Source organism: Sceloporus occidentalis, unplaced genomic scaffold, assembly GCF_023333645.1.
Source record: "Sceloporus occidentalis isolate IW3139 unplaced genomic scaffold, rSceOcc1.0.p SCAF_4, whole genome shotgun sequence".
NCBI lineage: Eukaryota > Metazoa > Chordata > Lepidosauria > Squamata > Phrynosomatidae > Sceloporus > Sceloporus occidentalis.
The window spans coordinates 118,838,903-118,865,022 of NW_028316984.1; the positions used below are offsets into that span (position 1 = coordinate 118,838,903).

Here is a 26,120-nt window from a genome sequence, read left to right on the forward strand (position 1 = left end):
TATGTAGTCCCTTTGGAGATTATCTAGTTCACTCTTAAGAAAGGGTCATCCTTTAACAAAACCATCCTTGTCTTTAAGATGTAACCCCATACCATTCAACATATGCATTTTTGTGTGAAAAAGACAATCAAGAATAAGACCTTGCCAGTCTACATAAGAGAAGGAAATCATTTTGAAAAGTATCAGATAGGTCAGTACATTAACTTCATTAAAAGGTGAAAAAATGGGATGAAAAGAAGAAAAGTTATTGATTAGTTTGACTGAAACAGCTTTACACATAGGACTTTATCACAAAAGAAGCATTCCTCCATAGTAAGCCAAAGTGTTGTGGAGAAATTAATATGTGTAGAAAAATACATGGCTTTTTGGCTGAGAATATCCTTTCCTTTCCCTACTTCTTTCCAACTAGCATCTCTAAAAAAGCAAAAAAAGGGAGAGGGCCAAAGCTCAGTGGTGGAAAACTGCTTTGCACACAAAAGATATGGTGTTTGAAACCCTGGGGAGCCACTTAGTCACCTTAAGTAGATAATAAGGGGCACATGGTCCAACTCAGTATAAGGCAGCTTCCTAACAATATGCCTTTCTCCATACCTAACAATGACATCATTTGCAGGTAACATTAATCTATGTATTACATTTTTTTAAAAAACCCAACAGGACTCCAAGCGCCAGGATCTTAATATCTGCTGTAAATTGTGAAGCCTAATCCCAATAACATCAACTGTTCACTGAATACTCCCTGATTCTCCCTACAAAACTGATTCTCCTTTACTTTCCTCTATCCTCTCTGTTCTTGGAGATTTCAGCTTCTAAGACTGTAATTCACTTCATCAGCAGGTGGCTAACTACTCATTTTTAATTTACTCTTTCTGGGAGCCACCCTGGATCCTATTCTGGGAGAAAAGCAGCAGACAAATGAAATAAACAAATCCAGCTTCTCTTAAACTGGCACGTTTGGTCCAACTGCTTTCTGGTGGTGGGGATTTTTGTAGTTCCATATTGCTTTATCCCTAGCCTGTACTGAAAATTCAGGAATACATCTGGTCACAGTATATGAATCACCTTCCCTACAGGTCTGACTGATTAACTTCTAGCTCTTTCCCCACTGTCAGCTAGGCAGTTCACTTGAATTTAGTAATTTCACTCTGTATGGGCCCTGCTGCTACCTATTAGTGTACAAAGGCCAATTCTGGTACTGTGTTAACCTCAAAATTAATGTTGACTCCAGCAAACCTATGTACATATCCCTCCCATTAATGCCCATCCAGAACTCTATCCTGCAACCTGTTGAATTACAATTTTAATCCAAGGAATACTGTCCTCCAATGAACTACAGGGAAGTAGATGAAAAACAAGAATTTACCATGGTGTCCAAGCCAAGTGTTAGGAGCATCAAAAAGAAGATTATAGCCCAAAACGGTGAAAGAGGAAGTCGGGTTAAAGCTTCAGGATATACTACAAAGGCAATTCCAGGACCTGGAAGTGAGAACACAAGAAACAGATATTGTTATGTTGATCTGTAATAATACTAAATAATTACAAATTAGCTTAAGAAAGAACTACAGATAAGAAAAGGGAATCCATAGTGTCAACACTGTAGCAGTTTGGGAAAGTGCCAGCTTCTGTCTTCCTTAGTCAAACAGAATACAGTTGTATCCACTTTGATTTAAGGATGACAAAAATAGAAACATACTTCCTGCTTTCCAGGCTCATCTCTGTATCAAATGGCCACTGAATATATGATGCTCAAAATGTTGCAGTAATAACTCTTGGAAAACTAGTTCGGGGGGAAAACAGCAAAGGGATAATGAAGGCCATTCTTATAGGAACAAAGACTTTGCTACATATATTGAATTTAAAAATGCAAATAGATAAGTATAGGGGTGAGAAGAATATTTTGGAGGTGTTCTTGCTATACTGCAGTGCTTCTTAGCATCATGCCTATGTAATTCTATTCTATTGGTTCTAAACCAGGGTGGGCAACTGTGGTGAGTTCAGGAGCCAGTTTTCTGGCCCACGATCCTACAATGGCTACACAGACTGCCCAAAATATCCCTAACATGGAAGTGCTAGAAGCCAATTTCTGATTGTGAAAAACTGTGGGTTTTTTTAATGCTAAACACTGCAGGAGGAAGTTACAACCTATTTAATGGGTGAACTATCACTCTTGCGACCCATTCACAAGCACACAATTACAGCACTACGATTCCATTTTAAAATGCCATGAAAACATCCTATGGAATCCTGGGATTTGAAGTTTGATGAGGCACTAGAGGGGCTCTATGGCTGAAAATTCTGAATACCCTTCCCCAAAATGCCATTTCTAGGATTCCATGAGATGGAACCTTTGCCTTATAATTGTGTAGTGCGGAAGGCTCCTTGGAAGCTTCAAAGAGAAGTCATTCATCTTTTTTTCTTTGGCCAGAAAAAGGGTAACCTAACAAGTCAGTGTAGAAAGGGGGGGGGGGTTCAAGGGCTGCAAAAACAACCATGGATTCTGCATGTAGTCATAGGGCAACAGTTTGCCCACCCTATCCCAAAATTGGCATAGAAAGTTGGTCCCTGAAACTGTTTTTAAGATGAGGGACTCAACATTGGCAGAGAGGTTGTTATTAATTTTGCCTGCTTGCAGACACTCACAGGAGGAGAGTGTCTGCAATTATTTCCCCCATCCATTATCCTTCAAATATCCTTAAATATGTACAAGCACAGTGTGTGCTTAGAAGTGTCCTCCATGTATTCAGAGAAGCTTACTCTGGAATAGGTGTGCATGGGCTAGATTTCAAGTCAGTTTTTGCTATTCCAGGGTAGACTCAATGACAATAATTGTCTTAATATTTCTTTATGTGTGATCATTTAGTACATTTCTGATTAATAACTCCTGAGGATAATAAATTACATAGGAATACGGTAATCCAATTTTTCAAGATCATTTCAGTAGAGGCTCAGCTGCCTTCTGCTCAAGCAATCCACTTGTCTCTTTCGAAGTCCATTCAGAGAGAAGACAATTTCTTTCTGATCTATAATTCTTCTTCTCTGTCCCTTTACATCTTACTTGCTACATGCAGATCTCTCTCTACCACCACCATTTGTTTTGTGCTAGGCTATGATGTAGCAGTGCTAGCCATTTCATCAGCAAGACAGCTAATTTTAATATGTACTTTGCAAAATGTTTGGGATATCCTTGACAAGCACTAAAAAAGATTGCTAGTGGAAAATATTTTTATTGGTGTGATGTTATGCAAGCAGCTCTCTTTAAAACCTGCTGTTAACTGGCGGTTTTTCTGGGCAAAAAGGCTTAGGGGACCTTATGTATGCATGAGCATGCTCTTTCATCTTTTGATTAAAGATTTCTTCTTGACTACTATAGATAAGAAGGCTGTTTGCACTAGTGTTTTGCATTTGAAAATTAAATTAAGGAATCAAAATAATGAGTTCCTAGAATTCATCTTACCCTCTGGGAAAAATTAATTGCAGAAAATGAAATTGCAAATCTCACTTGATTGGGATTCTCTAAATTAATCTCATGGGCAGGTGAGAGTTATGGTCATCAAGAGTAAGACATACATTTGAGCAATTACTAGATTCATAACTACGTATGTGAGTAAAACCAGACACTCTTCCTATCTGCAGAGTAACTCAACATTTGAGCAACAGAAACAGTTATCATATGGCCACTGACATGTTTGGAGACAAAGCAGAATCCTCTTGTCATTAACAGAATGTGAAAAAAACAAACCATTATCTCACATTTGTCCTTTCCACTTCTATTTTGTGGTACTTCTCTTCTGCAAACTGCTGAAGTCTTTTGGCTGTGCAGCCTTGTCTCATGGCCACATTAGAGAGAAACACTTAACTCCTTTAAAAAAAGGAAACCCATAGTATTTTTTTCCTCCCCTCCCCTTTACCCATGAAGCCACAGCAATGTCTTTCTGAGCACTGTCTTTGATGTTATCCTTCCAATTTTGATTTATTTCTTCAGTTCTTGCCCTTAGGGAAATGCCAATATACTTCTGTTTTAAATGTGTGGTTCTTATTTTGCCATATTGCTATAAAGTCATGCTAGTTATAAATATATAATGTCATTTGTTTCATTTATATGATTTGGGCCCAGTCTATTGAAGAACCATATATCCCAATGTGATAAGCTCTAAGATTTTCAGAGGAGGCCTTTATTGATAGCTGCTCCCAGACTTTGGAATTCCTTCCTTAAGGAACCTGTGATGGATCCCTTTTTGCTCTCCTTCTGCTGACAAGTAAATTTTTTCCTACCCTGGCAGGCATTGAGGAACTCATTCTGATGGGCTTTTAACAGAGCTGTTTTGTTGATTTGTTATATTTGACTTATATGAATTTTAAATGGTTATAACTGTAGATTAATAGTTTTTTAATTACTGTGTGTGTCTGTAAGTGCGTGTGTGCATGCATGCATTTATTGATATTTTTATATGCTTTTAATCAGTTCTGACTTTGATCATTTGTAAGTTACCTTGTGTCCCATTATTGGGGAAAATGCAGGCTATACATGATTTATTGATATCATTATCATTATTTAAACTATAAGGTGGCTTACATTACATTTAAAATGTAACAAAATGGAGAAAAGGGGCAAAATTATCTATGGCCGGTTACAGACCGGCACTTTAGTGCGTGACGAGCACGTACTAGGGTTACAAAAGGGCGGTGCTTCTGCACCGCCCTAACCCTAGTGCGTGCTCGTCATGCACTAAACAGCGGTGGCCCTTCCATACGGCCGCCGCCGTGAGGACGTCACGGCCGCACCGCCTCTAGACAGGGCGGTGCAGACATGATGTCCTTGCTCCGCGCCAGGGCGCTTAGTGCGTCCTGAACACGGAGCAGGAAGGAGCTCCGTTGCGGAGCTCCTTCCTGGTTTAGTCCGCTGGGCGCAGCCTTCAGACGACTGCGCCCAGCAGACTAAAAGAGAAAGGGGCCAAGCGGCCCCTTTCTCTTCTCCCCGCCGCCGCGGGGTGTCCTTGGGGCTTGACGCCCCAGGGACACCCCTTTTCAGGCTGTGGGGAAGCGGCGTTTTGCTGCTTCCCCGCAGCCTGAAAGGGGCGGATCGGGGCCTCAGCGGCTGCTGTTCTGTCCGCTGAGGCCCCGATACTCCTGGGAAAGGGACGGGTCCAGACCGCCCCAAATGGGCGGTCTATAACCCGCCTTTGTCTCTGTGACTGTATCCATATCTATCATATTGAATGTTAAACATGAACATTCTATAAGGAGGGCCACCAAAATGATGAAAGGTCTGGCAGCTAAAAAGGCAAATGAGATTTTTATAGGCTGCATCAACAGAAGTATTGTGTCTAAATCAAGGGAAGGAATAGTGCCACTCTATTTTACTTTAGTCAGGCCTCTCCTGGAATACTGTGTCCAATTTTGGGCACCACAATTCAAAAAGGATGCTGACAAGTTGGAGCCTGTCCAGAGGAGGGCCAGCAAAATGGTGAAGAATCTGGAAACCATGCCTGATGAGGAAAGACTTAGGGCTGGGTATGTTTAGCCTGGAGAAAAGATGATTAAGAGGTGATATGATAGCTCTGCTTAAGTATTTGAAGGGATGTCATATTGAGAATGGAGCAAGCTTCTTTTCCGCTGCTCCAGAGACTAGAACATGGACCAATGGATACAAGCTACAGGAAAAAGAGATTCCAACCTAAACATTAAGAGGAAGATCCAGTAAGAGCTGTTTGACAGTGGAACACACTCCCTCAGAGTGTGGTAGAGTCTTTTTCTTTAGAAGTCTTTAAACAGAGACTGGATGGCCATCTGTCGGGGATGCTTTGGTTGTGAGTTCCTGCATGGGAAGGGATTGGACTGGATGACTCTTGTGGTCTCTTCCAACTCTATGATTCCATGATTTGGAATGAAATAACTGATTGTACACAAAAACAGTCCAATTTATGCTGTAAAACCGTTTAGTGTAATACAGTCTGCCCTTCCCTTACGCAGGGGATCCATTCTGGACACACACACCCCGCATAAGTGGAATTCCATGTATGCTTGAGCCCCATTGGAAATAATGGGGCTCATCCACATGACGGCATGCAGTGCATGTGCCATTACCCCTTCCAGACATGTCCAGTGCGCACTTCCAGTGTATGCTGGAGTCTGCATAAGGCGCGCCCATGTATAACACAAGCACACTGAAATACTTTCTATACAATAACTGTACAAAATTTTAGTATCTTTGTTGAACACTAGACCATATATCTCCACCAAATGAAACTGCCAGAATCTGCAGCCAGTAGATGAAGTGTTTGTCTAAAGTGTTTGTCTAATCCCATTCTTCCATTCTGTGAAAATGCATGACTTGCATTGCCCAGATTATGAAACATCCAACAGAGGTCACGTTGGTCATGGAAAACAAAGCATGCCCCCAAAGGCAGTTCCCTCTGCAACCACAGACAGTGTGTTTTTCCAAAGGTGTTTTATGAGAAGCTAAAGGTGTATTACCAAGCCTAAGCCTTTCATGTTTAAATAACATCAATAGTGTGTTATAACAGAAGTGCACAGATGTTGGAACAGAAAGAGAGCCAGCATGGTGTGGTCTGAGCACTGAACTGTGACTATAGATCAGGGTTTGTAAACCCACTGGGGCAAGTCACATTCTTCCAGCCTCAGAGGATGGCAATGGCAAACACCCTCTGAAGAAACATGCCAATAAAACCCCATTATACATTCACTTTAGGGTGTCATAAATCAGATAAAACTTGAAGGCTCATAGCAGCAGAAATAAAAGAAGCTGAGGCTACTGTACACTTGAGCATATGGGCCTCAGTTTACTTGATACATATTCTTATGGGAGATCTTTAAGATAAAATGCTTCACTTCTGATTATGATGTATGTTTTCTAAATGTTTTAGATGTGCTAAATGTTTTAGCTATTTTATTGAATTAATAATAATGTCAGTGTTTTATTGACTGTATTTTATATCTGTACTGTGTTAATTTGTTGATGTAATCTGGCCTCGATCCACAGGGAGAGGCGAGAAAATACAAATAAAAATTATTATTATTATTATTATTATTATTATTATTATTATGTACCTATTCCAATAGTCTAGGTGATTGCAGCTAAGGGGAGAGAGAATGGTTTTAAGTAAAATAAAAATATAAATACTACTTAAGAACAATTGGTCCGGTTACCGAATAGAACAAAAATATGGAAAGCACATATTCATGGTGGAAGAGATAAAGGAAAGGAAGTCCCACAGGCTGTTGATGGTCCACAACCATTATTATCTTAGAAAACCCAACATTTGGCCTTGTCACAAATTGGCATTCTTCAGGGTCTGGGCCTTCTTCTGGGTCCCAAGACCACAACATAATACAGTCCGTCCTTGCCTTACGCGGGGGATCCGTTCCGGATCCCTCCGCGTAAGGCGAATTCTGCCTATGCTCGAGCCCCATTGGAAACAATGGGGCTCGTGCGTGGCGGCGCGGGCGCGCACGGGGCACAACGGGCGCGCGCGCCCATTCAATTGAATGGGAAGTGCCGCCCCTTCCGCCTTGCGTGTGCCCCACGGCTTGAGCATGTATGCTCAAGGCCACGTATGGCACGCCCGCGTATGGCGCAGGCGCGCTGTAAAGGTAATTTTATTCATTTTACAATAGCCCCTGAAGAAAGCCAATTTGTGACAAGGCTGAAACACATTGGGATTTTTCAGATAATAAAATCTATGGACCAACAACAGCACATGGGACTTCATCTCCTTTATCTCTTTCAGTTACTGAATAGAAAATGTTATTATTCAAAAGGACATTGAGAAACTGGAATGTGTCCAAAGGAGGGTGACTAAAATGGTGAAGAGTCTGGAAACCATGCTCTATGAGGAACGACTTAGGGAGCTAGGGATGTTTAGCCTGGAAAAAAGAAGGTTAAGAGGTGATATGACAGCCCTGTTTAAATATCTGAAGGGATGTCATATTGAGGAGGGAGCAGGCTTGTTTTCTATAGCTCCAGAGAACATGACCTGGAACAATGGATGCAAGTTTCAGGAAAAGAGATTCCACCTCAACATTAGGAGGAACTTCCTGACAGTAAGGACTGTTCAACAGTGGAACACACTCCCTCGGAGTGCAGTGGAGTCTCCTTCCTTAGAGGTTTTTAAACAGAGGCTGAATGGCCATCTGTCGAGGATGCTTTGACTGAGAGTTCCTGCATGGCAGGGGGTTGGACTGGATGGCCCTTGTGGTCTCTTCCAACTCTACGATTCTATGATTCTATGATTAAGCTAAATAGAGTCATGATGTGAGATGGACAGATTTAGTAGTTCAATGATTCCATGTGTGAGCGACTATTCTACTTCTGAATTTCTGGGTTATGGCAGTTTTGAGAGCAAATGGCAGCTGCAAGATTCAGATTTCAGGCTCTCAAACAATTGGACTACATTCAGATGGCACCTGCTGTTCATATCTTGCAGTTTTGGATTGTGTGGCAAGAAGCTCAGGGGAAGCGAAGATATTTGCAAGTCTCCCACAGTCCTCAGATATTCCAATTTAAACTGAACAAGCAGTGTTTCAACTGAATGTTCAGTTATAGAAGGATCCTATTGTTTATGACACCTAAGATCAAACATCAATCAAATAAGACACTCAGGACCACAGCAGATATCTGAAAGTAAGCACCTCACAGTCCTGAGATGGCTTGGAAATGCACAATTCCCAGTATGACATTTTCTGAATTCCATTCTTTTGAATCCCTTTGTGAAAGCCCAAAAGTAAAATGCTCTGAAAAGATGAAATGCTTTCTTTGGCATCATGGTATATTAGGTCTTCCTTTGTACTTTTTTCCTCTCCTTTTTTACAAATATAAAATGAAAAAAACAATGAAATATCCTTTAAATATGAGGCATTTAACAGATGAGTGAGTATGTTGTGGTCTGAGTGTGGGTCTAGGACTCTGGGAGACCAGGGTTTGAGTCTTTATTCAGCCATGGAAACCCACTGGGTAACCTTGGGCAAATCACACTCTGTCATCCTCAGTGTAAGGCAATGGGAAATCTCTTCTGAATAAATATTGCCAAGATTACCCCATGATAGGATCACCATTATATAGTCTGAGTTAATTTGTCTGAGTTAATTTGAAGTCACATAAAGACAGCATTAAATGGGTGCAAGCAATAATACTGCAGATTCCAGCCATGTTGTTTCTTTTTTTGAATTCAAGGTCTAATTTGGGAAGATTTAGGTTAGCTCTAATTTATTTTTAAGCTTTTCCATACTACTACAAGTAGCAGACATCATTCCCATTCTATCCACTAATTCTGAAATTCTATAGCATTCCAAGAAAACTCAGATTCAGATGGGTCACTGATCAATCCATTTTAGGAGAGTGCTTGATTCCCACCTCTTTACTTTTCTGACCTGAGGACATCAACAGTTGAAGATACCATGCCTACTTCTTAAGAACCAGGCAGCATCTTAGATACTTTCAAGAGGGCACTTAAGACAGATCTCTTCCAGCGAGCTTATCCACCTGGCCTGTTGTAATATCATCATTATATCACTGGACAAATTGTTGCATTACCACTTGATGGACCTAGTTCTATATTAACTGTACTATTTTATCGATGTATTTAAATATATTTTAAATGTATTTTATTCTGATGTATTTTTTAACTGGTTGTAATCCCACCTCAATCCATTTGGGAGAGGTGGGAAAATATAAATAAACCATTATTATTATCATTATTATTATCTCCTGCAGTGTATAATCCATAATCATGACAGCCCTGTTCTAATTTTCCTATTGAAAGCATACTCTGCTTTTCCTGACACAACTCAGCTTTCTCTAACATTACTTTGAACAACTAGCAAGTTGTGCAATCTGCTGTAGTCACCTTCCCTGGGCATCAGGCAAAGTCAGGACAACATCACAACTAAGGGGCAAACCACACAGGCATAATACACTGGTTTGGGGGTGGAGTGGGGGCATGGCATTTAGACACATGCCCTGACAATGCCCCCAAGCCAGCATCATCCCACCCATCTGACTAGATGGTGGGCAGCTCTTTGGTGCTCTGGTAGTGCAGCATTCATATGTAGCACACCACAAGAGCACAGAAAAGCTGTGGTGGTAGCTGAAAGGGCACCCTTTTGCTGGCTCAAAAGGGAGTGGCATTTTGCTGTCTCTTTTTGAGCCAGCAAATAGCCAGATCGGGGTGCAGTGTGCAGTTGCTGCAGCCCCAGTCTGGCATTCAAAGGGGTGGTGTCAAGCCACTCCTTCGGGGCCATTTGTACTTGCACTAAATATCCCTGCCAAGATACACAGTGCTTTACAAAATAATGTGAGCCAGAAGATAGATGTTTTGCCCATGGTGGTTATGATTAAAATATTACACTGGTTGGGATAAAGCAGAAAGAAAGGCAATGGCAAAGAATACAATATTGAATACAAAGTATTCAGATTATCTAGGAATTTATTGTACTAATCCAAATTCATGACAAAGCTATGGCTACCAATGCTTCTTCAGAATATAATACAGGCAGAACAGTGTATTACCCAAACAGCTTAGTTCCAGCTACTTTAAGTAGGAGCATGAGACATGGCTCACTGAAAGTAAGGATTTCAGACTTATGTGTTATTATCAATACAATTCATGCCAAGCTCCATAACCAGGATAATGTTAAATATTACTAGACTTGGGAAGCAGAAGATAACATAGGAAGAACCTCAACCTGACTTCATATGTTCATAAGTACACTAGAGGATGATCTGAATCCATATGATGTCTTGTTTTTAAAGAAAGTATGGTGGTAGTTTATCTGTTAGTACCTGGAAGTGGTACCATTTTGGCTGCAACCTATGTATCCTCAAGTTGACTTGCACAGACATCAAACAAATACAATTATACAATTTTGTAAAAATTGATTAACTAGATTTGCATTTTAAAAAAAACCAAGCAGCCATACCTTGGTCTGCAACATCTTCAATGTCAACTTTAAGCTCATTCGCCATGAATCCAATAACTGAAAAAATGACAAAGCCTGCAAATATACTAGTGGCACTGTTGGTGCAAGTTACTATCAAGGTGTCCCTGAAGAAATAGGAGGAAATAATAGACATTTTAGTTGTGTGAACAAGCAAACTGGATATGACTGTTTATACTAGATGTATCAATGAAAACTTATTGATGGTGAAGTGACAAGGCACACTAGATACAGTACAAGAAACTATAGCTATTTTAAGTAAATAAGCTATATCTCTCTGCCCTTTCATAGATGATTGATAAACTGCATTTTAACCAACTCTGTTACTATCACACAACATATAAATAACAAATAATCTAGGTAAAACTTCTATTACAGAGGTGTTAGCTGTAAAATAGTATTGTAAAGATAGCAGCAATAAAATGAAAAATGCTTTCAGCATAATAATCTAAGACTTTTACCATGTGGAAAATGATAGCTGTGATTCTAGCACACTCTATGTTTATTGCCATATATATCCTTGGTATACTTAATTGCGCATTGCAGTTACAGTCTCATACGTGCCCTTAGGATGAAAGGCTTTATGCCAGCTGATGAAAAGAGACCTACTGGTTTATAAATATGCACAAAGTTGTCAAATGGCTAGTGTGTTATTTCTGAATGTGACAATCCCAGGTTAAAAAGGCTAGTCAGCTATGGAAATCACAGTTTAAGTCAATCTCTCAATCTCTCTTTCTCATATTATTCATAGGGTTGCTTCAGGGACAAACAGCTCCTCCTAAGTGCTGGAGGGAGGGTGAGATACAAACCTAATAAACAAATAACAGCTGAAAGAAATGTATCATGTGCATACAATTTTGATTTACAATATTTTAAGAGCGAGGAAAGATGTATCAAAGAACAATATTACATCAGAACAAGCTATGAGTTATTCTGAAGTAACCACTAAGCTCCTGAAGTAATATCCTTGAAGAAATCAGTCAGAGGATGAACAAAAAAATCTGTCTATATAAGTGTTACATCTTTGTGCCTTCTCAGTATGATGGTAATTCCACAGCACTTCAGTATTTAATGAAAGCACTCTGCTTCATCTGAATTATCCCTCCAGTACTATCTCTCTGGCCCAGATACAACCAGCGTCACCTGGGTTAGAAACACATACACCCCCATGCCTTTTCATTTTCTCTCTGCTTTCACTTCCTTACCAACATTATTTTTCTTCCTTGCTAGTTATTCCTCCCTCTTTAAATGATCATTCGATCTTTTCCTCTCCTAGCTCTCTTCCCCACTTTAGCAGGCATCAGCAATGTTACTGTCCCTCAGAGTTGCCATCTTCTAGTCCCCTAAATGCATATTTTTTGTTCTTTATGGAAATCATGTAGTGAATCATAAAAATGCTGATCACCATTGACACATACCATTATTTTCCCACTCAGAAGCTTTATACATAGGAAACAGAAGGATGGGGTTTATTTTCATCTTTTCATATAATGCAAGGAATTTAGGGTATTTTATGAATGTGTAACCCCTTTTCTTTTTAACTCTTCATGGAGTTCATGTGCTTTGTGCAGGAGAGGCACATATTCAGCCTGTACAGTTTCCCCACATATATCATCTGTTCAGTAGGCAGCTAGGTTACATTGAAATATAACCTGTGCTGTGGAAACAGTGAGAAAGGCCAGAGGTTTAAATAGCCACATCCTCTGGTGCTCTGAAACCTGGTACTTTCCTTCTAGTGGCTTTAATGACTCAGGACTTTTTCACACTTCCCTCTGTCCCATCATAATCTCACTAATTTAACAGAAGCATACCAGTTTTACATCATTTTTTAAATCACATGTTCTCTGCATTAATACTTTAGTGCTACTTTGGTGATCCATGGTCATGCTATCTGATTTCTGCACTGCCACCTTAATGCCACCCTCTGGTCTCTGAATGTGCTCTGCCAAAAAGAAATTTGAGTCTCTCCTCAGGAGCAGGATACTGCCATTTCGTCTCTGGCTGGAAGAGGGGTGGGTGAGCAGGGAAAAGCCAGCTCCTCCCCTCCACACACAAAAGAACATGAGAGTCTCTCATGAAGAAAAGACTGCCATTTCTTCTTTCACTGGTGGATGGGCATAGATAAGCCCATCCCCTGCCAAAGAAAAAATGAGAGTGTCTCATCATGAGCAGAAGACTGTCATTCCTTCTTTGGCAGGTGGGTGGGGATAGGGAGAAGCCAGCTACACCCCTCTGTCCACCAAAGTAGACATGGAATAGTGAAGGGGGAGGGAGACACTGCCGGTACATGGCTGCCCAATATCAGAACTGCCTGTCACACCTGAGGAATAGTACTACAGTAGTACATTTGGGAGCTTATTGATGGGTTTCCCCCATCAAAGACAAGGTGCACTCTCACAGAACTTGTAGGGCAAGCCAACAATGAGATGGAGACTCTGAACCTTACCACACAGGGCTCCTGGGACGGCCTCAAAATGGAAAGGAAGGGAACAGAATGAGGGATGCATTTTACCGCACACAAGGAAGTCCCTCACTCATTCCATTCCCCTCTCTTCTGTTCCAGAGGGAGCGATTTTTGAGAACTGTCTGAACAGTTCTCAAAAATCGCCCCCTATGGAACGGATTGGGAACGGAAGAGAGAGGAACGGAACGAGTGAGGGACTTCTGTGTGCGGTAAAAAGCATCCCCCACTCGTTCCTGGCCCCTTCCATTCTGTTCTGAGGCTGTACCACGGAGGTCCTGTGCAGTAAGGTCCAGTGTTATATGATGTCACCAAAGGCATTATTATCTACCTTTAATGGTGATATAAAAGCTGCATGTGATAAAGTCCTCTGTGTCACCTTACTAGGTGATTCAATGTGGTTTAGCAAACTACAAACAAACATGAATTAATTAAAATTAATCAATTTTTAAAACAAAAATAAACCTGTGATACAAATCCTCCGAGTTTCTCCAGTTTGCAAACAAGTTTCAGAGATTTAGGTTTCAAGGGCATGGATATTCTTTCTTCCTCTTTTATTATTACAGTTAACAGATGGACACCTAGCAAAAATATTTATATTGCCTTTAACCTAAAAAAAGTGCATTGAGCCAATATTCTAATGCTTCGTATGAAAATGATTCCAATTCATATTATGCAATGATTAATTCTGTTAAATTGGGGGACAGGTTATTCAGCAGCCTGTGAATGCACTTCTCTGTCAGGGGTGGGTAACTGGAAAGCTAACAGGCTGCATTGTTCCCCCAGGAGACCTTGAAGGGCCACACTATCAAAATGCTCCTGCAAAAAATAACCTAAAGAATTGACCCAAAATACCCTGAAACAAACTCTATGAGGCATGGGGTCCAGGGTCATCACTAGGGTGTGTGGGAGATACAACCTGCATGGGGTGGCACCTGGGGGAGGTCACATGGTGTACTGGTGGAAAAGGGCTGCCTTCTGGGTCTGGCAACTCTGCTGGCCAGGTGGGAAAGTGAATCTCCTCTCTCTCCATCCTGGCCAGCAACTCCGCCAGATCCAGCAAAGGCTGCAGGCAGAGGGAGCAGCCCACCCCCACCAGCAGCAACTAGTATGACTGCCTTCCAGGTCCAGCCACTCTGCTGGCTAGGTGGTAAAGAGAGTCTCCTTCTACCCAGCCAGCAGCTCAACCAGATCTGGAAAAGGCTGTTCAAGAGAGCAAGATGGTTATAAAAATGATCCACACCATATGTGAAATATATTAGGTATGCTACTGATGGGGTATCCTGACCAGGTATTGGAGCATTCTGGGCCATTTTAGGCCCAGCAGAGACTTTCTTTTTAACAACAGAAAGTGATCAGAAGTCGCACCTGTCAAGGAAATGCAACATGGGACATGCAGTTATAGAAATAAAATATGTATGTGAGAGTCAGAATGACTAAGCATGAACAATTAAGAAATCACACAGGTGTAAAGGATGATATAATTTAGAAGTCTTGGGAGCCAAGGACAAAATTAAGGAATGTACATTGGTAACACCTGAGACTTGTTACATGTACAAGGTGATCAGATGATGTTCATGGGTTGGACTTGAGTATGGGATGAACAAAAGTCAACCAATCATTGTGAATGTACACACTCACTGGGTGGTAATTGTCTAGTGGGTGGTAACAAACATTTGCTATAATAATTGCCAGTTTTGCTAATGTAACTTGTGGGTAGCTGTGGAGTATTGGTAGAGTGTAGAGATATTGTGGATTGTTGGGCATATAGAGATAGTAACTGTATATAGTAGAATAAAGTAGATCTTTTATCTAAAACTACTGAGTTGTGTTGGTGTCTTGAGTGAAGATACAAGAACCAGCAGAATCCTGATGGTGTTTAGAGACATCTGAAGAAGAAGAGTGAGAAGGCTTGGAGAAGATTGTCAGGGTCTTCAGCCTATTCTCAGAAAACTCTGCTGCTTTGGGAGAAAGCAATAACCACTGACCAAAGCTGGTCAGCTCAGCTTCATTAACAAGGTGGTAAGTTACAGCCTGAGGTGTAGAGCAACAACTCCCATCATCCCTGACAGCACCCTGTTTCAAAAAGGTTTCTCCTGAGTATAAAATGGCCCAAGGATACCAAAACATAGTGGAAATACTCCCCATACTCACTCAAGGGCATTTGGGGGCAAAAAAAGAGAAAAACTTCTACCATTTATTTTTACTCCTGGGTGCAACAAAAATGACAGGCACCTGAAAAGATCCTCTCACGGAGGGGGTTGCTAAAAAGTCATTTCACACTCAATTCTAGCCACAGCAATAGTGATGCTACTGTTTCTTCTCTCACCACCCATTACTACCTGGCTTTTGGCCTCTCAGAAGAGCAAGGAAACAACTTTGTGTGAGTAATCATCATGATCAGTGTTAATACTTTAGGGGGGGGGGGGTACTTTCAATTGATGCCTGCAGCTATCAAAAAATGAAAGCTGCTAAAGGTACCCAAGGCTCATTCACACTACAGAATTACAGCGTGCCTGCGCCATACGCGGGCGCGCCTTACGCGGCCTTGAGCATACGCGCTCAAGCCACGGGGCGCGCGCGGGGCGGAAAGGGGCGGCGCATCCCATTCAATTGAATGGGCGCACGTGCCTGTTGCGCCCTGTGCGCGCAGCCGCGCACGAGCCCCATTGTTTCCAATGGGGCTCGAGCATAGGCAGAATTCACCTTACGCGGAGGGATCTGGAACGGATCCCCCGCGTAAGGCGAGGACGGACTGTATATTGTTATTATTTCAGTTTTACTGTCCTGGTTCAATTCTATGAAATCCTGGGGTTTATAGTTTGGTGAGACACTAGAGGTAAATGCCTCCCACACACACAACTGCAAATCCCAGGATTCCATAGAATAAAACTGTGGTAGTTAGAATAGAATAACCATGTGTGTATATATATATATATATATATATATATATATATTATATTGTATATATAGTGTATAATTCTGTAGTGTGAATAGGCCTCTGGAGACTTTGAATGAGGGACCTCTGCAACCCCCCCCCCCAGGCTGCTATGAGGACTAGGCCACTTTAAGCAGCAATGCTGCATCGTCAATACCATCAAAGTATCTCTTAAAATCCCTTTCAGGATAACTCTTTTCCAGAACAACTCTTGAAATATATATTCACTTTTCTGCCCTTTCCAATGGGTAAAATGTGCCAACATTGCTAAAAGGGAACAATGAGCATAAGCAGCAACAGCAGCTCTCTCTCTCTGTGTGTGTGACTTGTATGTGTACAGATAAAGAGCCCTGGTGGCACAGTGGTTACATGCCTGTACTGCAGCCACTCATTCATTAACCACAAGGTTGTGTGTTCAGTACTAGCCAGGGCCTCAGGGTCAACTCAACCTGTCATCCTTCCAAGGGTCTTAAAATGAGTATCCAGCTTGTTGGGGCAATTAGTTGCACATTGTAAACCACTTAGGGAGTGCTTAAGTGCACTGATAAGCAGTATAGAAATGTACTTGCTATTGCTACAGATGCAAGTATTAATAATCAAAAATGTAAATGGAGATATTTTCTCCAATAGAATATCAAAAGGTTTCTGTTCCAATGACATTTATATATGAAATGATGAAAAGCAGATGAGAAACCTGCCAAGAAATGCACCCTGCAGTTTCATCGCAGTCTCTAAGGGAGCCCCCTTAAGCAAGATAATACAGTCTATTATCACTTTTTTCCTTCCTGCTGAGCCTTGATAATGTTAACTACAGAAGCAGATTGCTGTGTTCTAATCTTATTCTCAAGGAAACTTTTTTTTTTTTGGCTCTGTATCAACTTCAGATGAAAAGACCCTTGCTAAGAAAGTTTATCACTCACACAGAATATTAAGTTGAGGTATGTGCTACAACATAAACTGTTAGAATTTCAAGTTGATTTGTGAACCTCTACTGAAATGTGCTGAAGGATAAAATGTTTAAAATAAAATTAATGTTGTCTTTGCTGTGCTGGGATAAATTATGAGGGAAAAGTAGCTCATCTTGTTACTTCCCTATGCACTGCAGTTGAAGTTGTGTACATGCAAGCATGATAGAAGATAAAGAGAAAATAATACCTTTTGTAACTACCTCAATTTCATAAACTATGGCCAAATTCATACACTAATGCACCTGGACAAAATCAATTAGTGGTTGCAATTCTAGGCAATTAAGCGTAATGTAAGAATTCAGTATGAGGGACTCTACCATGACTCTCCTGTCACTACCACCAGAACTGCCCCATTGTGCTGCAATAGCCCTGCCCCAGTCCAGGCAGCAGAGAGCACATTTGGACATTGCAGAGGATAGAGGAGAACAGCCACTTCCACAATTGTTTTTAAAAAAGCATATACTTGAATAAAGTAGATTTAAGCCTTTGTATGTCACTAATAGGATACTGTCAATATGTGGAGAAATTATCACAGTTGTTCCTCTCATGTGTTACACCATCCTCTATATATGATCAGAACCATATGGAGCCTGATCTAGGAGAGTGGTCCTATGCTTTAGGGGTGACACATGAACTCAGCCAAGAACATGCTCCTGAAATCAGGTTTATCTAAACACCAACTAATCCTAAATGCTGGAAGTATCTCTGTTCTGAAGGGCACATTGTTTCCTTCACATCTCTACCAAAATGCAGCTATGGGTTTCTCTTCCTATGAATTCTAGATTGGCTTAAAAGTCTGAGTTTTCCTTCTAACCTTTGTATAATTTTATACAAATGTTCAAGATTCTAGATTCTTGTTCTTTCTGCAAGAGAAAAGAGAAAAGAAATGGCTCCACATGCAACATAATAAATGAAAAATAAACTAGCTGTTTTGGCTATATGGCCTTGTGTTGTGCCAAGTCATATAAAGTACTTCACTTGCACAGGTTCCTTTCCATATTATGTACACAGATGTGAAGACATCACTACTTGCACTCATCCTGTGCTGGTCCTTGGATGTACATGTTGACTAAGGTGCCACAACAGACCCAGATTTCCAGACTGTATCTCTAGTGAGTGGTCTAATTTCACACAATTCTCTGTTTCAGTGCTTGCAGACAACTATTTTCTGAATTTAGGACATCCACTATAAATAGTGCACTTAGAAAAGGGAGGTGTGGATTTGAAGTTAATGGAGACATCTCAGACAAACCTTTATTTTAGCACCATCTACTTCACAAGTTTGTTATAGAGATGAATTAAAATGGGATAACAGAACAAATTGAAGCTTAGTCCACAGAAGAGAGTTGCTCTTGGTGAGTCAAAAGACAGTCAGGGAGCCAACCTGTGCTGGATGGAGTTACACTCCCTCTCCAATCTCTGGTTCATAGCTAGGGTGTACTCTTAGACTCACTTCTGAACCTGGATGCCTAGATTTCAATGGTGTCAATGAATGCATTTGCACAGTTAAAACTACTGTATTGGTTATGCCTGTTCCTGCAGATGTTCAATCTGGAGACAGTTGCCATGATAAAAAATGTCATTTGGACTACAGCAACATGTTCTTCATAGGGCTGCCTTTGGAAACTGTTCAAAAATGTGAAATGAAATAGCCAGAATGCTGAATGCTGATTACAGGGAACATATTACGCCTTTCTTGCAACAGCTTCACTAATTACCTATTTGTTTCTTGACAAAGTGTTGGTCATGAAGGCCTACACAGCTTTGGTCCAGACTATCTTAAATACCAAATCTTCCTATATAAGCCTCCCCTAGTTTTAGGATTCTCAGGAGGGAGGTTTCTGTCAGTCCCAGAATTGTCACAGCCCTGTTTAATGAGGACACATGAGGGGACTTTTTCTGTGGCTGCTGCCAGGCTGTCAAATTATCTTTCCCAGAAGGCTAGGCTGGCCCCCTCTCTGCTCTCTTTCTGCTGGTGGGTGAAGACTTTTTAATTTAAACAGGCATTTGCTGACTGAATGCACAGAAGAGCCATTTTATATGATGTCTGCTGTGTTTCAGAATTCTTTTAGACTGTTTCAAATGTATGCAATTTAAAAAAAAATTAAATTGTATCATCGGGTTTTTTTGTTTTTTTTTTAGCTGTACCTTGTTTTAACGTTATTGTAAGCTACCTTGGATCTTGTGCCAAGAGAAAAGTGGGATACAAATAAAATATTTATTTATTTATTTATTTGAAATCATCTCAAATATACTACTACTGCTTTTCACCTATAAAGCTTAAGTAGTCACTGTTATGCAATAAAGCAACTGCTCTGAGTTCTACATGAGAGAGAAGCAGGATCTAAATAAAATAAAGTAGGATAGCCTTCTCTGCCTAAAATGCATTGTTTGTCTAGATCTCTGTCTTTCATTAAGAGGGAATATCCAAAACAGTGAAAACAGGAACTAAAATGTGATTTTTTAAGTGCAGCTCTAAACTGATATACTTCTAAGTAAAACATTGACCTCATCTGGACTAAGTTAATATGCTTAGGACTGCAATGTTAGTGTCATGAGGAAAACTGCTTATGCTATAAAACAGTAAAGGTAAAGACCTCCCATCTGCAGAGAGGAAAACTCTCGGCGATAGCTTAATCAGCATGCAAGGAGCAACCAAGAACTATTGATCGTGGCAACACACCAAAAAGGTTAACAGTCATTAGAAAACAAATCTAATGAGACTTCAACAACTCCCAAGTACAGCATTAATTATCTGCACCCCAGGGAACTTTGTATGGATTGTTCCATTGTGGGTTTTTTAGGAAGATAATAGGCAGAACACTCCTCAGTGTATTTGTGGGGGGTGGCAGTGAAGTGGCAGATTGTATATTACTTCCAGAGCCCTCACACCAACCAAGGTATGAATAGCAGAGCAGTCTTGACTCCCTTTTCTTACTGCTTAAAAACTGTAATTATTTTTAGTTTTTTGTGGGTTTTTCAGGCTATGTGGCCATGTTCTAGAAGAGTTCTTCTAGAACATGGCCACATAGCCCCCAAAAAACCCACAAAAAACTATGGAGTCTTCGACTTCACATTGTAATTATTTTGCCTCCTATTGATTTCGATGAAAGAAAAATACTCAGCACATCTCTAGGCTGGTATAAGTGACAAATCTGATTGCCAGTCTTCCTAGGAAACATAAGAGGACTTGGCTCTAGCAGATGTCGAGCTATCTCTGTTTAACCTCGCAATATACTGTTCTGGATGTCTACAGCCATCAGAAACATCACCACTGGAAGAGAGCTGCCTGCAATGTTTTCTAGTGGTGTATAGAGGACCACCAGGGAAAACTTGCTCCCATACTGGGAGATCTCCCCCTCATTTTCACTATCGCTTTAGGTCCCAGGCCCTGAGGTTTTCCTAGGACAGCCCTAGGAATGTCATTAAGCATTATATTTAATGTTTGGAAATTAAGACAGAAATTTTAGCTTATTTATTATTTGGCTATTATTTATAATTTGTGTAAAATAAGATGGAGCAAGCATTTTTTTTCTCCAGAGAGCAGTACCTCAAACATTGGATTCATATTAGGAGATTCCAACTGACAATTAGGAAAACTTCCTGATGGTAAGAGCTGTTCAAAGGTGGTACCCACTGTCTTGAAAGATGGTTATTTTTCTCTGTTAGAGTTTTTTAAAACAGAGAATGGATTACCATCTCTTGGATTATGCTTTAGCTATGAACTCCTGCACTGGCAGGGGGTTGTACTAGCTGGGCTTTGGAATTCCTTCCAACTCTATGATTCTCTGTGAAGTGTTTATTGCTAAGTGGATAATAAAATAAAAGCCTGGGGAAGTAACAGCAAAGAAAGTATAACTGACAATTCCATAATAGAAAAATGCCAGCTGAGAGAGATCTCAAAAAGGAAATCAAATGTTATCAAATGCTAAGGAAACCATCTGCAAAATCTCAGTTGTCGTATAATTAATTTGTAAAGACCAGACTAATTGCAGTGGTTCAGTGTAGTATCTTTCTAATAAAATGAAAAGTACCCAGAATAGTAAATATCTCCATAAACATAAATGCTTTGGGGAGGGGTAGAAACAAGCCAGAGAGTTATTAAATGCAGTGATAAACTTTTTCAGAGAAATCATCACTCTTATCTTTAAAATCCGCTGTGAAAGATGACAGAACTGGGGCATGTGTTATGAAGGACTGCAAAAATATCAGATTGAGCTGGCTGGCCCTTAGGCTAAAAACAAATCAGACAGAGGAGGCCTGCCATAGCTGCTTGAACATGCATACAGTGTATATTAATATTGTGGCCATTTTGACTGTAAAAGCAGAATAGCATCAAAGGACTATGAACAACTTGGTGGGCGGAAATGGCTTCTTACAGTGGTCAGGACAAACGAATCCCCTGAAACATTACTTTTAAAAGATTTCATCTCACTCTTTCTGTGTTCTCTCTGGACTAAATATGAGCCTGCTTGACTTAACAATCACAATAATACTTTATTATGTTGGGGGGAGGGATAATCTCAAGATATAATGTACTGTTTTGCTCAACCTTGTTATCCCTCAATCTTTTGCTCTCTACATATTTGGACTAGACCATCACAGACCTTTATAAATGACTATGCTGCATAGGACTGATGGTATCTGCAAGCCAGATTATCAAAGAGTCAAAATTTCCCTGCCCCTGCATTAGAGGAATTGCTCCTTTTAAAAAAAGGAGCCCCATTTGGAGGTGAAGTACATACAACTGGGACAGCCATATTTAGTATCCACACATCTAACCAGTCACACACACACATATATATATATATATATATATATATATATATATAGTCTGACATTGATGCAGTTCTTGACTGGTAACCTTTGAAAGGTCAAATCATGAGGAGTTGTTTTTATTTGCTGATTTCAAGTCTATTTCAACTCATGGCAACCCTGTGAATGAGACATCTCCAAGTCCCCCTCTCCTCTACCTCCCTGCTCAGGTCTCCAGGCTCATTCCAGTGGTCTCTCCTACTTCCCTACACCTTCCCCAGCATCACCGCCTTTTCCAATGAGTCATGCCTTCTCATGATGTGGCTGAAGAATGACAGCCTCAGTTTTGTCATCTTGGCTTCCAGCTAGAGTTTTTTTCTTGATCTGTTCTAGGACCCATTTATTTCTATTTTTAGTTGTCCATGGTATCCTCAGCACACTTCCTCAACACCACACTTCAAATGAATTAATTTTCTTCCTATCTGCTTTCTTCACTGCCCAGCTCTCACAGCCATATGTGCTAATAAGGTATACAAGGCCTTGAAAAATTCTAACTTTCAGCTGTATATAGTGTTCAGCTGCATATCTTTACACTCTTAGATTTTGTCAGGTTTTTTCATATCTTCCCTTCCCGTTCCTAATCTTCTTTTGATTTCTTGACTGCAGTTTCTGTTCTGCTCAATGTTTGATCCAAGGTATGAGAAATCTTTAACTATTTTGATTCTGTCATTATCTAGGTTGAATTTATCTAAATCTGTGGTCATTATTTTTGTTTTCTTTAAGTTTAACATTAGACCTGCCTTTGCACTTTCTTCTTTGACTTTCTTTAGTGATTGTTCCAAGTCTGTGATGTTTTCTGCTAGCAGTATAGTGCCATCTGCATATCTTAGGTTGTTGATATTCTTTCCTCCTGTTTTGACTCTTTCTTCTGTGTGCAAGCCTGCTCTTTATATGCTATTTTCTTCACACAAGTTGAACAGATAGGGTGAAAGGATGCAGCCTTGTCTGACCCCATTGCCAGTTGGGACCCATTCTGTTTCTTTGTATTCTGTTCTTACAGTAGCATTGTCTCAAGTACAGATTCCTCATCAGTACTATCAGGTGCAGTGGCACTCCCATTTCTTTAAGAGCATTCCACAGCTTTTTGTGAACCATGCAATCAAAGGCCTTGCTATGGTCTATAAAGCACATGCTAATTTTCTTTCAGAATTCACTTGCTCCATTATCTATGATATGTTTGCAACGTGGTCCCTAGTTCCTCTTTTTTTGTTGAACCCTGCTTGGACATCTGGCAATTCTCTCTCCATATATGATTGAAGTCTATGCTGCAGAATTTTGAGCACGATGTTGCTTGAGTGGGAAATTAATGCTCCTGTAATTGCTGCAGCCTTTTGTAACTCTTTTTTTTTTTTTTTTTTTTTTTTTTTTTTTTTTTTTGTGGATGGGGATCTATAGTGATCTTTTCCAATCTGTTGGCCACTGTTTTGTTTTCCATATTTGTTGACATATTTTGGTTAGCACTGGAATTTATTCACTTTATGTGGCTTGAAACAATTCAATTAGGATATTGTCCATTCCTGGTGATTTTATTCTGTTGAGACTTTCTTCATGGCATATATTTTTTTATATGAGTAGCCCATGATCTGTGCCACAGTCAGTGCTTGGTCTAGTTTTGATCACGAGAATGAAACTCTTCCATCTTCTGGCTTCCAATTATGTAGTCTATTATATATATATATTGGCCATCTGGTGATGTCCATGTGTATAGTATCCTCTCTGGTTCTATGAAGAATGTATTTGCAATAAATAGATTGCTGACCTCACAAAATTCTAACAGTCATTCTCTTGCTTCATTTCTTGTTCCTAGTTCAAAACATCTTACAGTTTTTGAGTCTCCTTTGCTTCCTGCTTTAGCATTCCAGTCACCTATTGTCATGGCCAGCCAAGAGCAGGTATCGAAGGATGAGGAGGAGGATGGGGTTCCTCCAGTGCAAGAGGTAATTGAGGCTACACCAGGTGTTAATCCTGCTCTGCCAGAAGCCAACCCTGATCTCCCAGCCCCAGAGGAGGAGGCTCAGCCAGGTTCTAGTGCTGGTGGGATTCCTCTGGTGGTACAGCAGCCTAGTGGTGACTCTGGGGAGGAATCAGGCTTGGAGGTTCCCTCCTTTAGGCAGCGCAGGGCTGAAAGTGCTGGCAGACGCAGGTCCAGGAGGATTGCTGAGAGACAATTGGCAAACAAGCCTCAACTGGTACCGAGGAGGGAATCTCCTACTTAACCACCTGTGAGATGCTAACTCAATGCCAGAGTTTATTGCATGATCCTTTGGTGTGATTGCTGTCTGCACTGGCACCCTGTATCTTCACTCCTTGTTACCTTGACTCTTGACTTTGGAATGGACTGAACTATTGCTACCCTCTGGCTGACCTGACCCTGGACTGGACTGACTATCGTGATCCCTGTTATCCTGACTTCAGCTTTGGCTTTCAGTTTGCCCTTTCTCTCACTCCCTGCAAGGTTTGTGGACTATTTCCAGCTGCATAGCTAATTACCTTGTTGAACCATCCTTATTGGAGTATGTTTGTGTGTGCTGGCTGCAGTCCAGGACACCTATTACTATCAAGCAATCCTGATTCAGTGTATTACCAATTTCTTCTTGGACTGCCATCCCTCATTTTTTTCTTCTTCTTCCTTTGTGGTTGGTGCATATACTTGAATTATAGTATTATTTATAAGTTTTCCTGGAATTCTTATTGTCATGATTTAGTCTGATTTTCTGTTGTATCCCTTGACTCCTTTTGCTACATCTCTCCTGATTATGAAAGCCACCCATTTCTTTGTTTCTTTTCATTTTCTGAGTAGAACACTGTGTAGTTATGAGTCAAAATGACCCATTCCTGTCCATTTTAGCTCACTTGTCCCTAGTCACACACAGCTGCAGCCAGGCAAATGCAACTCGTATGCAGCCCAGATCCCAACCGTTCTTATCCAGGGCTTTTCAAAAACAGGAGCTTGCCAGTTTTTAAAAGCCATATGATAAGTGCAGAAGGGATCTGGGCTGCATACGGGTTGCGCTCATCTGGCCACAGCTGCATGCAATAACATCCTGTTTTAAAATTAAACATGACTGTATCCAGTCCGGGATAAGACACTTTAAATACAATGTGATAATCTCCTAAATCAGGGGTAGGCAACCTTTCTGAGCCGGGGGCCGGGTTGCTGTCCCTCAGACAACTGGGGGGTCAAAGCCAAAAAATAAATAATTAAATAATTAAATAATATAGGATAACATTTTCAAATGTAGGACACATTTTTTAAAATGGAGGACATGCGAAAAAATTTGATGCTTTTTTAAAAATGTTAATATAAATGCATGTTTCTTAGGCATGATCAAAATGGAGGACATTTGGGCATTATTCCTAGACAGATGACAGAAAGGTTCACATGGCTATGCATCTTGAACATGTCAAGGTGGTCTCACAAGAAGTGATTTGCCCTCGGGTTCAACTGTACTTCTCAGAAGTGTGTACTTGGTCAAGGGACTGTGGTTTTTCTTCACTGCGCATGAGTTTGTAAAAATCACAGCAATTTACATTGGCTGTGCCTCAGAGGCTTGCTGCTATCACTATCATCATCATCACTATAACTGTCCAAGAAAGGCAGATTGTTAGCATTCAAAGCACCATAAATACACAAAAAATGCACTTGCATATATTTAATAATAAAAAATAATGGAAAAAAGGGGGGAAGGCAGGGGTGTATATATTTAATAATACAATTAATGAAATAAAATAAAAAGCAATAATAAAAATAATGAAATAAAATAAAAAGCAATAATAAAAATTAATGAAATAAAAAACCAAAAATAAGTATTTTACATTTTTAAAAATTAATTAAAAAAAAACCGAGGCAGACCTGAAATGACTCACCTTTCCTCCTCCTAATCCTACTCCTCCTCCTCCTCCTCCTCCTCCTCCTCCTCTGCACAAAGGCTCCTTGGGAAGCCCTGTGCATGGATGTGGAAGTGGGGCCTGCGTGTGCCTGCAC

At 40.5% G+C, this 26,120-nt stretch overlaps 1 protein-coding gene across 1 annotated transcript in view; it reads right to left on the reverse strand.

Annotated features, from left to right (window-relative positions):
* Positions 1-26,120, reverse strand: part of SLC6A5 (solute carrier family 6 member 5) — an 82,747-nt gene that overhangs the window by 37,588 nt on the left and 19,039 nt on the right. The window contains exons 7-8 of the mRNA XM_089523484.1: positions 10,936-11,060; positions 1,364-1,476 (exon numbers count right to left, since the gene is read on the reverse strand). Of these exons, the coding sequence (XP_089379610.1) occupies positions 1,364-1,476; positions 10,936-11,060 (238 nt within the window). The remainder of the gene's footprint in view (positions 1-1,363; positions 1,477-10,935; positions 11,061-26,120) is intronic.